Source organism: Amblyomma mixtum, chromosome 7 (genome assembly GCF_055824585.1).
Source record: "Amblyomma mixtum isolate Tamu chromosome 7, ASM5582458v1, whole genome shotgun sequence".
Lineage (NCBI taxonomy): Eukaryota > Metazoa > Arthropoda > Arachnida > Ixodida > Ixodidae > Amblyomma > Amblyomma mixtum.
Genome location: NC_143018.1, coordinates 119,817,476 through 119,830,506, shown reverse-complemented (window position 1 = coordinate 119,830,506; position 13,031 = coordinate 119,817,476). Strand labels below are relative to the sequence as shown.

Sequence of the window (13,031 nt, the reverse complement as noted above, 5' to 3'; positions counted from 1 at the left end):
CGATGGTTGGTGATAGAGTCCACTTCAAAGGTTCATTGCGGGAGACTACATGAGGGGTGAGCATAACACGGCAAAGATAGCTATACAATATTTAAAATGGCGGACAACGAACGGTTACATTGATGAATTAAATGGGCTTCCTCGATGAGCAACTTAAATAGTCGATGGTTGGTGATGGCGGCCACTTCACTCAGGAGGTAATTCCAGTCGCGGGCAGTCTTTAGGAAATGTTATGGTATATGCACGCTCAGAGTGTACAGCGTTTCGATGGTTATGGCGGGTAATGCGATGCGAGCATGGGATGATTATATTGGCCGCTGGAAAACTTTGAAAGAACTTCTGAAATAGACATAGGCGCGCTGCGTTACGGCGGGTGACTAGTGTAGGTAACTGTAATCGTGATTTTAGTCCGTAGATGCTCGTATGATAAGAGTAGTCAGATGAGATAAACCTGGCGGCACGATTGTCAACTGACTGAACGGTAATAATTAGATTAGTTTTATCTGGATCCCAAAGAGAGCGTATTCGAGTTTTGGTCTGATGAATGTCATATAAGCGAGTGTAATTTAAGAGAACTGGGTGCTAATGCAACGTTGTGCCTAAGGCACCCAAGGATGCTATTTGCAAGGTTGGTGATGCGTCGTCTGCGATTAATCGTTTGCGATTTTCTCAGCTATTGAAAGGAAAATGATGGATGCGACGTCAACAGACAGAAAGACAGCAGAGTGGGTCAGGGAAACAATGCGAGTTAATGACATCGTAGCCGAAATCCAGATGAAATGATCCGGCTATGCTTTGCAAAAGCTGGATAAACGTTCGCCCATTAGTGTAAATTAGTGGATTCAAAGAGAGGGCAAGCTTAGTATGGAGCGTCAAAGTCAGTGGGCAGACGAGATTAGGAATTTTGCGGAGATAAAGTGGAGCCAGCTGTCACGTGAGAGAGTTCTCTGGAGGAAAACTGGCGAAACTTTTCTGCGGCAGCCGATGTAGTTAAACTGATGATGTTGATGATGATGATCACTTTGAAAGTATGAAGGAGTTGCAAGTTATTATTACAAAAAAGTTAATTCACCTCTTTGTTAACTGAACCATGGAATATGTATATTATTGCATCGCAGCTGTTCAGGGTACATTTTCCACACTTTGCTGGAATGCTGGCCATTATGTCTGCAAGCTTTATTGTTTTTTCTTAAACGAAATGGCCTAGTAACTGCCTCACTTCTCGGTGGACACCTCAAAGGCGCCTTGAAGGAAGTGTTGAAGATGAGTGTTAAAGAGAGAGAAAGAGAGAGAGGAAGGTGCAATAGTGTACGCATCCGGAATAATTTCACTTACTTGGGGTTCTTTAACGAGCACTGACATCGCACAGAATATGGGCTATATATTGGTATATTTGTTTTTGAGGAAAAGAAATGGCGCAGTAATTTGTCTCACATATCTCGGCGGACACCTGAACCGTGCCGTAAGGGAAGGGAGGAAGGTGGGAGTGAAAATGGGCTCTTTTTGCGTTCCGCCTCCAACGAAACACGGACGCTATAGACGGGAGTGTTCCCGCGTCCTAGGGCTCAGCATCTCAGAGGCCAAGCCACCGGGGCACCACGGTGGACGAAACTATTTCCTGAAAACAGATTCACCAAAATGTAATGAAATTGAGGTTCAACATGTTTTCATTATAAGCCTTTCTTCAAACCTCGCAGAAAAATTTCGCGAACGAACATTGTGCGTCGGTCGTCTTAGCGCTCATAAAACTGGACCTTCAGAAACTACGACCTAGTTTTCTTCTTGTGTTATGTGAATATTCTGGAAAAATTTTCACATGGTGAACAGAACTGGGTGCACTTTGACACACTGTGTACACAAAGAAACACTGTGAGCTCGATAGTTAATATCGATGCCTTACCGAGTCAGTCGAGATGCCAGTGGCATAGAGGGGGTAACTGGGAAGCCCCGTGCAGTCTGCAGTTAATCGATACAATTTTTGTTTTACCTAAGCTCTCGTCTGCAGCCACGATTGTGCAGAACAGTGCTGAGTATTTTTGAGTGGCTGAAGCACAGCAAGCAGCAAAGTTGTATACCTGGAGTTCGCTCTGAAACATGGTGAGACGAAGAGTTGCTGCGGCAATAGTCGATGCGAGAGGAACAGGAATTGATTTTGGTTAAATTTATCTGGCATCATCTCTCCTCTTCTTTCATTTTGTGATATACAACGAAAACACTGAATTATTTTTTCTTTTTATTTATCGCAGCATGAGCGATAGTAATTTGGGAATGTTTTGCGATAGCGTAAGTCTCAAACATGTTCACTTGCAAACGAAGTTGTGGGCATGCAACAACATCGGTCTCTGAAGTTTTTTTTTCCCCATTAAGTGGGTGTGCCTATCTTTGAATGGCCTTACAGTGTACGCCGTATAGACTCACTACTGAAAAATCTTACATCTTTTACATTCATCTCGGAGCAGTATGGCATTCAGGGCTTTTCGCCTAATTTAAAAGGGCGTGCAGCAAGGTAATTTTTTCTTCGCAATACGACACAGAAGTAGGATGCTCACAACTATTCGACACTACACCTTTGGTCATAAGTTAGGACGCGGCACACTGCGCCCCCAGGATTTGTGCAGACGTACCTTCAAGAAGTACACCCTCCCCCCCCCCTCAAAAAAAAAAACAAGCAAAAAAACACCTTAGAGTTTGGCCTGCAAGTTTCTCGGTTTCACCGCTCATTTCCTGACTGCTTCAGAATAACACCTGCTTTCGAGCGCAGTTTATTGAAAAAAACTGAATGAAAATGGTTGCCGCGGCAGCTTGGTACCCTTGACAAGTTCCCCGTCTTGACTGTGTATCAATAGGTGACAAAAAAAAAGAGGATGGGGCGCCCTAACCCTAGACCCAGTTCAATTGCGTTTTTCCTAGGGACGAAGGGGGAAGTTAAACTCAAGCAGGATTGTTTGAAGGGCGCTCCACGCTTGTAAGCATAAAATCCGGGACAGCTATTAGCAGCGTATGTCTCGCTCTAGTTACAACATTCTGCTTAAGTTGGAGTTAGGCTTTGAAAGCGGTAGTTAAGAAACTTGGTAGAGGAGTTTTGTAATCTAAGATACTGATGATTTTTTTTCATAATGCTTCCTAAAAAAAAGCAGTTTTAAAGAAGAGTACAACTTGTAAAGGAAGTGTTTACAAATAGTTAAAAGTAGTTTTGTGCTCTACCTTTCTTTCTCAAATGGCTTGCAGCGCAAGACCGAAGATTAGAGTGCGTAATTCTGTACCTTTAAACACTACCAACAATATTTATTATCGTTCAGTGGAAACTGAGTGCTCTAGATTAAAAAAAAAATGTTTTTACACTTTAGTTCTGAACTTGCAGGAAGATTCAGCGAATACACAATAATATTAATAGTACCATTATATTTTCATTGTAGTTTCATCTGTGTCTGAGTATCTGTTGCCGCTACAACTAACCGGAGTGAAATAAAACACTTGTTGAGCAAAAGTAGCACAAAACAAGATATTTTGAGTAAACTATGTTTAATGTGTTCGAATATCATTTCGACCTCAGAAGACTGCAAAATCAGAGGCTTTTTATTTTCATAAGCGTAACCGCTTTCCTTCCTTTATTTTAGCTTTTTATACTGTTTTGTTGAATTTATGAGTCACTTTATGGATCTGTTGTGCGCGTATCTCGTGCGCTTATCGCGTACCCGTCGCGCGCGTAGGTACTATCATGTTGGGAATAAACGCGAAGATTGCGGCGCCAGCTCCACTGTTCGAATTTCTTTTCAATGCGCTTTAAGTTCAGTGACAACTAAAATTATGCTAGAGTCGTCCATGGTACATAACAGGGCGATTCCAACATCTTTTTCTTACCCACCCAGGTAAAAGCGCGATCAGAATAAATTCGAACAGCGGAGCGCGTAGGCGTCGCGTTGTTCGCGCTTCTTTCCACCGGGATGGTACTGGTGCAGAGAGGTCTATTTGTGACCGATTAATCGTTTAGCATCGTGAATATTGCCACGTTTCCACCAAAAAGAGAACTTGGCATCGTCAGGAGCTATTTAAACCGTTTTCAAACGTTCAGAAGGTATATTTAGGTACCTGGTCCAAATAGTGGCTTTGCTTAGTGCATCGCTGGTAATTTGTGTTCGGCATTGAATGCCTCAAAAACACACATCTACAATTCACGCCGCATATATACTACAATGCGCAGTCTGTGAATCCTGAACTGAAATGTTTCATGTGGAAAAGAAAATTTCTGGCATGAAAGAAGTCAAATTCGCAAATATTCAGGGAATCGTTTTGGCCCGCATTCTTTTTTCTGTTTCAGAATATAAAGTATATTAGATGATAATTTATTGCACCGAAATATGCGTCCTTCGCGGTGGCTGAGTGGTAAGGCGCTCGTCTACCGAGCTGGATTACCCGGGTTCGAACCCGACCGTGGCGGCCGCGTTTCGATGGAGGCGAAACGCAAGAGGCACGTTAAAGATCAGTGCACGTTAAAGATCCCCAGCTGGTCGAAATCATTCCGGAGACCTCCACTCCGGCACATCTTCCATTCTTTCTTCTTTCACTCCCACCTTCCTCCCTTTCCTTACGGCGCGGTTCAGGTGTCCGCCGAGACATGCCAGACAGATACTGCGCCGCTTTCTTTCCTAAAAACCCAATTTACCAATTTATTTTTATCAAATAGCCGATGATGCGAAAATGAGGACCATGCTTTATTTGAAGCGATAAATTATTTATTACAGCGCTAGCGGCCACGTTGCTTGGTACTTGTCTGGCTTATGCAGTCGCAACTGAGAATTCTCCTCTTGGCGAGGAAACGTTGGTAACGTGCGTCTGAAGGTGAATAAGCAAGAACCCTTGTGCATGCATTCAAACTACATATTCCTAGAGCTTTGAGGTTTGATCATCGGCACAGTGGAAGAAAATCATTTCTCTTGAAAGCTTCACACGTACACGATATCGTCAAACATCCACACTTTCTATAATCCGAAGATTTGCGTATATGCTATCCTTCCCGTTCTCTCCGCAGGCTTTCTCCTCGGTGTTCCACTGCAAGGACGACGACGTGATGAACGCTCGCAACAAATGTGAAATCTGGTAAAAGGCTCCGCGCAGAGGGATGCTCGAAGCGGAAGAAGGAAGGCCGAGTTCACTTTGTTCCATCATGGCAAGGTGTTCCTTGTGGACGCTAAGCGTGCCTCGACTTTGTGTGCGAATTGTTTTCGTTTTTTTTTCAGTGCATAAAGCCAACGTATACTGCTTGCTGCGTGCTTATTCTCCTTGGTGAATTTCACAGTGAACCACGTTCCCCTCCTTTCTCAGTAGCCTTCATGTTTGCTTAGCGCCATGGTGTAAGAATATAATTGAGTGCTGATACTGCGCCCGGCGCCGCGACTACGTCTTGTTCGCTGCTCCTTGCGCTTCTCTCGAATGCGGACAGATGGCGCCGTACGATGGGGGCTTGTCTATCGCCGAGCTGCGGCGGCTGTAATGCAAATGTTGCGTGATCTTTCGGTGCCGCGGCGTGTACGTGCGCTTTTTTAAGTGCAGTAGGGCACAGGATTGAAACTGCTGTCGACACCGAATAAGTTTTGGTGCCTTCGTTCTTTACTTGCTGGGACTGCATGAATGAGTGGAACAGCGGCGAAGACGCTGCCCTGCGATCCTGCCGAGTTCGTTATCGAAACGCTTTCAAGGCAAAGTATTTTTTCGTTCATCCGCACAAGTGCTGGGAGTATAGTTAACTATACAGACTCTTAAATATAAAAGCTCGGCCACATGCTCCCACATTTGGGCCAAAGAGCCTACTCGTACATTCAGACATTGCTTGAGCAGTGTAATGCGCCGACGCTGTGAGATGATGCCTGCTGTGTAGAGAACATGGTTAACTTTGGCCAACTGGGGTTCTGGGGCCAGGAATAGAACCCGCTCTCTTGTGCTGCTTTGCGAAACGCCTGCACCGCTATGCGAACGAGCACAGAGACCGAAAGGAAACCAAGTGTGCATTTGCGACATTCTAAAGGATATAGTGCAGTGCACTTTTGTCTACACGACGCGAAAATGGTTAGCTGTTGCCTCCCTCACGGAGAGACTGGCGTGCACGAGTAGAGTTAAACTACTTACGCGACTCTAAACTGGGAGTGGCGGATGTATGTTGAGAATAATTGCTGTTGCATTGGTAAAGTGACTTGTTGACTTCAATAATGTTGGGCCACGAAATTCTCCATCGAGAGTTCTAGGCTCCGGCAGATTATGCAGCTATATATTTGTTATATATGTTACCGGTATGACACCATCTATTGTGGCACCAAAATGTACTGCGGGTGGAGATGGACAACCGGAAATAATTGCTCCGCTGCCATATCATGAGCGGGGAATGCTGAACACCCAAAATGTTAAGTGCCCGGGCCAGTGCACACGAGATTAAACCTTAGCACATGATTGGCAGTGCAATACACCGACAAACACAGCCTGAAACGGCATCGAAAGCCATCCAAACCGCTCAGCCGCGTACGCCGCTCAGCAAGCGAATGGCCACTACTCCGCAGCGCCTTCGTGCCGCTGCGCTCGGCGCATATAGAGGGCGAACATATGTGCAAACCAGGAGGGATCGCGGAGAGTCTCGGAGCGCCACGTCAACGAAACTTTCACTTACCGGGAAATGACCAATCACCTCCGTGAGGCGCGGAAACGTTTCCCTGCTCCTCACCCGGACCTTACCATACAACAGGCTAGAAACCTACATAGAACCCAAACTGGGACAGTCACGACCCCCATTCTTCTAAAATTACCACACAACCCATCGATCCCAACTGCTTACACTGCACTAGCATAGCAATAGAAGGACGCAACCTATGGGACTAAGGAAAATCCGCCTCCAAAAGACTTTCTACCGGCTCCCTCCCGGTAGGCCTGACTTAGGCTCCTGCGTGAGCCGGTCAAGAACAAGCAAGCCAAGCTTGCGGAATGGGTGGGAAATGTCGCCCTCCGTTAATGGGCAATTTATCCCACCCCTCTGATCTTTGAGATCAATGAAGTTTCTCGAATCCAATCCAATGATCTGTGCGCGCTCTCCGACGCGGCTGACGTTCAGAGTGAACACCTGAAATATTCTTACACCGTGGGCCTCCTTTATTATGACAGCTCTCCGAAGGCGCAAAATGGCTGACCGCACAAGCTACCCGTTTATTATCATCTAAGCGAGGGCGAAGGTTTACTTCAGCGAATTTACACTCGCAGCCGGAGAGCATGGGCCAGCGACGTTGACCGCAGCGCCGTCGCTCGGCACCGAGCCCGCTGGCGCCGCCATCATGGCTGGATGATCACTTTTGCCAAAGACGCTGCGTGGCGGTTGTGTCGACCTGCAAAAAACTGTGCTTTCACACAATATTTCGTGCTTAGCAATGCTAAACCGGCAGTATTTTTTTTCGCTTCTGACTGCTGTTGCTGTGCAATTGCGCTTACTTTACCTGCTACTACACGAGCAGTCAAGCCAGCCGTGGGCAGCAAGCTGCTGTCATTGCTTATGGGCTGCAGTACGCCTGAAAAGAACAGGCGTCTTCATGTGGAATCATAAAAAAGGTACAGAACACTGAACCATTTTTGCTCGCCGCTAGCACTAAAGGGCGCGACGGAGACCCGACGACGACACCAATCATCGGCCGCCCGGTCTGCAGACCGTGTCTGGGGCAGACCAATGATCTCCTCGATTTGGCTGCACTCTCTGCACCAGTTCAGGTGGCGCTACACTCGCGCCGCGTGTATCTTACCGGTACTCACCTATGGGGCAGCAACGTGGAGGCTAACAGAGAGGGTTCTTAAGTTAAGAACAATGCAGCGAGCTATGGAAAGGAAAATGATAGGTGTAACGTTAAGAGATCGGAAGAGGGCGGAGTGGGTGAGGTAACAAACGCGGGTTAATGATATCTTAGCTGAAATAAACAGGAAGAAGTGGGCTTGGGCAGGGCATGTAATGCGAAGGCAAGATAACCGCTAGTCCTTAAAGGTAAAGGAGTGGATTCCAAGAAAAGGCAAACGTAGCAAGGGGCAGCAGAAAGTTAGGTGGGAGGATGAGATTATGAAGTTTGCGGGGGTACGGTGGCCGCAGCTGGCGAAGGACAGGGTTAATTGGAGATACATGGGAGAGTCCTTTGCCTTGAAGTGGGCGTAGTCAGGCTCATGATGATGATAATGATGACACTCGCGCCCTCGATTTGCCAGTGCAGCTAGCGCCAGCTGCACTTCGCACTCGATTTTAGGTAGTGCTGCACGAGTTCTGCACTTCTGCCCCAGCCGTCCGGTGAGTTCTCTTCTCGTTCTCTGAGAGAGCGCGCGGGCGGCGGCGTCAGCTGCCTCATTTCCCTCAAGGCCCATGTGAGCAGGAGCCCAAACGATACGCCGGTGAGCGGGGTCCCCGGTATAGACGCTGTTTTGGAGAATGCGGTAGGCTAGATACGGTACCCAGCCCTGCTCGACGTTCCGACATGCCCCTCGCGAGTCGGAAATAATTGTTTTTGAATTGGAATGAGACGCAGCCAACGCAATGGCGACCTCCTCCGCGTGTGTTATGTCACGGGCTCGGAAAGTAAGGCCGTTCACTGTTTTGGATTCGTGGACAACAGCGGCCGTGAACCATCCCCCATTGTGGGGGCCGGAGGCATCCGCGTAGAATACGCCGGGTTTCGATCCATAGTGGCGGGCCAGGGCTTCCGCCCGCGCCAGGCGCCGGCCATTGTGGGCCTCACGGTTCATGTTCGCGGGAAGAGCGCCAACGTGGAGGGCGCATCTCCACTGGGATAGAATACGTACGCGCTTTTCCACGAGAGTGGTGTGTTGGATGTGCAGTCGGGCAAGCAGGCGGCGACCCGGTGATGTCTTCGAGAAACGTGTGTATTGGTTGGTGAAGTGAGCTTCCCGGAGCTCCCGAAATGTGTTCACCATGCCCAGCCCCAGGAGGCGCTTGTTGGAGGTGGTCACGGGGAGGTCCAGAGCCCGCTTAATAATTTTGCGGAGGATGACTTCGAGTGAATCCTCGTCTTGCTTCCGCAGGTGGAGGTATGGAGTCGATTATAGAATTCGACTGGTTACAAATGCATGCGCCAGCCGCAAGGCGTCCTTACATCGTAACCCCCCGCGCTTGTTAGAATCCCGGCGGACTAAGCGGCCCACCTGGTCCCCCACCTGACAAGTTTGGCCAATGTTGTTTCTGACCGTCTGTCTTGATGTATAAAGAGCCCCAGTACCCGGACTTCGATTTTTTCGGGGATTGGACCTGTCTCAAGAGACAATGAAATTTTGGCTGTGCACTTTGGTGAGGGGCGTATGTGCACAAATTCAGACTTTTGGGTGGAGCATTGGAGGCCGCAGCGTCGAGCATAACGGTCCACTATGGTCGCCACCTTCTGCAGGTTGGCCTCAGTGTCTCCAAGGCAACCCTGTGTGGCCCACAGGGTGATGTCATCGGCGTACAGCACATGCTGTACACCGGCGACAGCGCCCAGCTGGGCCGGTAGGCGCATCATAGCCAGATTGAATAAAAGGGGAGAGAGCACCGCGCCCTGTGGTATACCCCTGGTTCCTAAATGAAAAGGGCCATGTTCCTTATCCTGGATTCGAATGTAAGATTGTCTGTCTGTCAAAAATTGCCGAATGTATTGAAAGGCGTTTCTGCTGCAGTTAGTTTGAGAGAGGTGGGTGAGAATGATCTCATGGGTAACGTTGTCGAATGCTCCCTTCAAATCCAAGGCGAGTACGACCTTGTCATTGTGAGGGCTTTCGACGGTGTCGAGGACAGCCCGATTGAGTTGTAGCAGGACATCCTGTGCAGATCTGTGTGGGTGAAACCCGAACATGATGTCTGCGAAAAGATGTTTGGATTCCATGAACTCGGACAGCCTGTCGCGTACCATCGTCTTCATGAGTTTGCCCACACAAGTCGGAGAGATGGGGCGGAGGTTGTCCGTGTTGATGGCCTTTCCAGGTTTAGGAATGAAGGTGACCAGGGCGGTCTTCCAGTCGATGGGGAGTGGTACTTCCCCAAGCCAGATTGAGTTAATGTAATTCAGTAAAGACAAGTATGTCGGGTCGGGGAGGTTGGCTAACAATTTGACTGTAATTTTGTCCCGACCTGGAGTGGTGCCGCGTTTCATTTTTGCCAGGGCCGCCCTCAGGTCATGGAGCTGGAACGGTTGATCCAGCTCAACGTTCTCAGAACCTGCATAAGAGTACGCCGGCCCGCGGGGGTCCTGGGTAGTGCACAAGTACTGGTCCCGGAGCTTGTGCGCCAACTGAGTTGTGTTGCCCTGAAAGCTGTGTATGGCTCTTTGGAGGTGTTTTTTGAGTTTCCGTGGGTGTTTGCGTGGGGTCAATTAGGGCGCGAAAAAGTCGCCACGTGTTCCGGCTTGACATTTGCCGCGTGGCCGTGTTGCATCGTGCCACCCGGTTGGAGTCGGCGAGTTGGGCCGCATACTCATCCGCTCGTTGAGTGAGCTCGGCGATGCGAGCTTTAAAGGGCCACTGACCAGGGTCCGGACATTTTTGAAAAACAAGCCCACTGCATAGATGAGGCATCGAAGATAACCTCTGCAAAATACTAGAGCCATGCGCGCCCCGAAAAGCTGCGAAAATTCAAATCAAAGCCCGCTCGTTCTTTCCTTCAACAATAACGGCCCCGCCCCACTACTCTGAACCGCGTTGACGTCATGGGGGGTTACTTTCGCTAAAGGCTCTCCATTGGTGCATCGTTCTGACTGACAGAAAAAGGTTAGCCTTGGCGTCGCGTCGTCTGCACAGCGCTTTCCGCAGCGCCTTTTGTTCTGGCACATGCCCACAAACCCGCATGAAGGAACAAAAAAAAAAAACTGCGGAGGGAGCGTGCGGCGACAGCCTTGAACCTTAGCCATAAAAAGTAAAAAATAGTAAAACTGAGTGAGTTGGTTCGCCCCCCCCCCCCCCTCCCCCCGCCGTGATCACGTCACGAGACGCTCTGCGTGCGCGCTCCCTTCTCAGTTTTTTTTCATCTATGCAAGCCCCCCAAAACAAGATTTTAATTACTACTGCAGCAGAGCCTATCCCTCGCTCACCCACTTGACCGCTCCGCACACACACTGCTTATCCTTAGTGCATTTTGCGTACGCCTTGACTCCAATGAACGACATGGGCTTCGGAGCGGAGAAAAAACAAACACACAGAACACAAACACACATGAAGGAAAGCAAACGGGCGGTTGCCGGGTCCGCACTTCGCCGTGTGTTTCGAACACAACCTACTTCCGCCCTCCCGCTCGTGAAACGGTGGGGAGGCCTAAAAAAAAATCATAAGGTGGCTCGTTAACTGGGAATGACAAACAGATGTATGAAAGGATGCGCTCGCTAACAAGTCTAGGTGGTCGAGCCGATCGCGCCTCTCGATCGTTCAGTGTGCGGAGAAAGTGCAAAAACCAAGAAAAGAATTCTATTGAGGGCGGAGCCATGACGTAACATGTGACGCACTCCACAGACACCACGCCTCCGGCTTACATCGGAGAAGGAACGGGTGATTTTGCCTTGCCGAGCCTACTCGACGAGGAGCGGGAGAGAAAAATCTCGAGGAGGGAACGGAAGGAGAGGAGGCTCGCTCCAAGAGCGGTAGAGAGTGTTTTCGAGCCGGGGGTGGTCACGGGCCCTTTAAGTTTCCGGTTGTGCTTCTGCCGGCGCCACCGACGGACGAGGCAATGCCGGGCCTCCCAGAGGTGGAGCAGGTGGTTGTCCACATCAGAAACTGCCTCTGAGAGCTGAATTTGAGTTTCGGAGGAGCGAACGCTAGATACCAATTGTTCTGACCAAGACTGGTAGCCTTGTTCATGTATTGGTGTGGCAGTGTTATAATTTTGCCTGAACTTGGTCCAATCTGGGAGTCGGGCTTGTGTTGTTGGTCGCGCGAAAGGATAGGTCCAAATCGTAATGTTCAGGAGGCAGTGGTCGCTGCCGAGGGTTTCCTCGGTGTTGACCCAGTCTGCATACTGAATTTTGTGGGTGAAGGTCAAGTCCGGACACGTATCCCTTGTCACGGAGTTGCCTATACGAGTTGGATGGATGGGGTCAGTGTGAAGAGTAAGGCGCAGCGTTGACACAAGCTCCGCCAACTTGCGTCCCCGCTTCTCTTCACGGCAGTAACCCCACATCCGAGAGGGAGCGTTGAAATCGCCCACAATCAGGAGGGGGTCCTGACCCGCCACTCTCAGCGCGCGGCTAAAGAGGTCCGCGAATGATACATTCGGCAATTTCGGATTGCAGTATATATTGAGTATGTGTAACGGTGGGTCCTGCTTGCGGAGTGGGAGGAGAGTCACCATTACATAGGAGTATTCAAGTTGTATGTCTAAGTCGACCTGGTTGGCTGCATAATTTCTATGAAGCCACAGACAAGACGAGGGGTCCTGCTGGAACGTCGTATAATTTGTTAGTGTGGCGCCTTTCCCTGGCTCTTGGAGGGCAACCACCGCTGGCAAATGCTCGAAGGTTGATAGGAAAAGCCGGAGGTCGGCGCGCTTGGAACGGGACCGGAGCCCCCGGCAGTTTCATTGAGTAATCGTAATGGGGGAGGCGGGTTGGTTGGTTGGTTGGTTGGTTGCGACTGAGAGAAGGACGAAAAGGAAAGTGCACGGGGCCTGCCTGCCGACTGGCTCAAGCCAAGACACCACCGCTGCCACGTGCAGAAAGAAGAGAGTTGAAAGATAAGAAGAAAGAGAAAAACAGAGAGAGTAAAGACGCGCGTCGCAACAGCCGCGTCCGCCGAAGCGGACGCTGGCTGAAAAACATATAAGCAGCCGTAGCCCGAAGGCTGCAACCCCCCCTTAGAGGCGAAGCTTAACATCTTAACCACACATCAGTGACACAACCAGCAACACCATGCTTAAGGTTTTCGCCTCACCGCACTTTAGGTCAACAAAGTGCCCCCCTGAATTTTTTCTCTCCAGCCTAGCATGTTGCTTTATACCCTGTCCCTTTTGTGTGCAGATATTATTACTCCCAGCACGGTGGAGCGTTTGCATA

General features: G+C 49.3%; 1 protein-coding gene across 1 annotated transcript in view; it reads left to right on the top strand.

Moving 5' to 3' along the window:
- Positions 1–5,198, top strand: part of LOC149337336 (uncharacterized) — a 44,544-nt gene extending 39,346 nt beyond the window's left edge. The window contains exon 12 of the mRNA XM_089554397.1: positions 5,030–5,198. Coding sequence (XP_089410523.1) covers positions 5,030–5,101 — 72 coding nt within the window. The 3' untranslated portion in view covers positions 5,102–5,198. The remainder of the gene's footprint in view (positions 1–5,029) is intronic.
- The last annotated feature ends 7,833 nt before the right edge of the window (positions 5,199–13,031 follow it).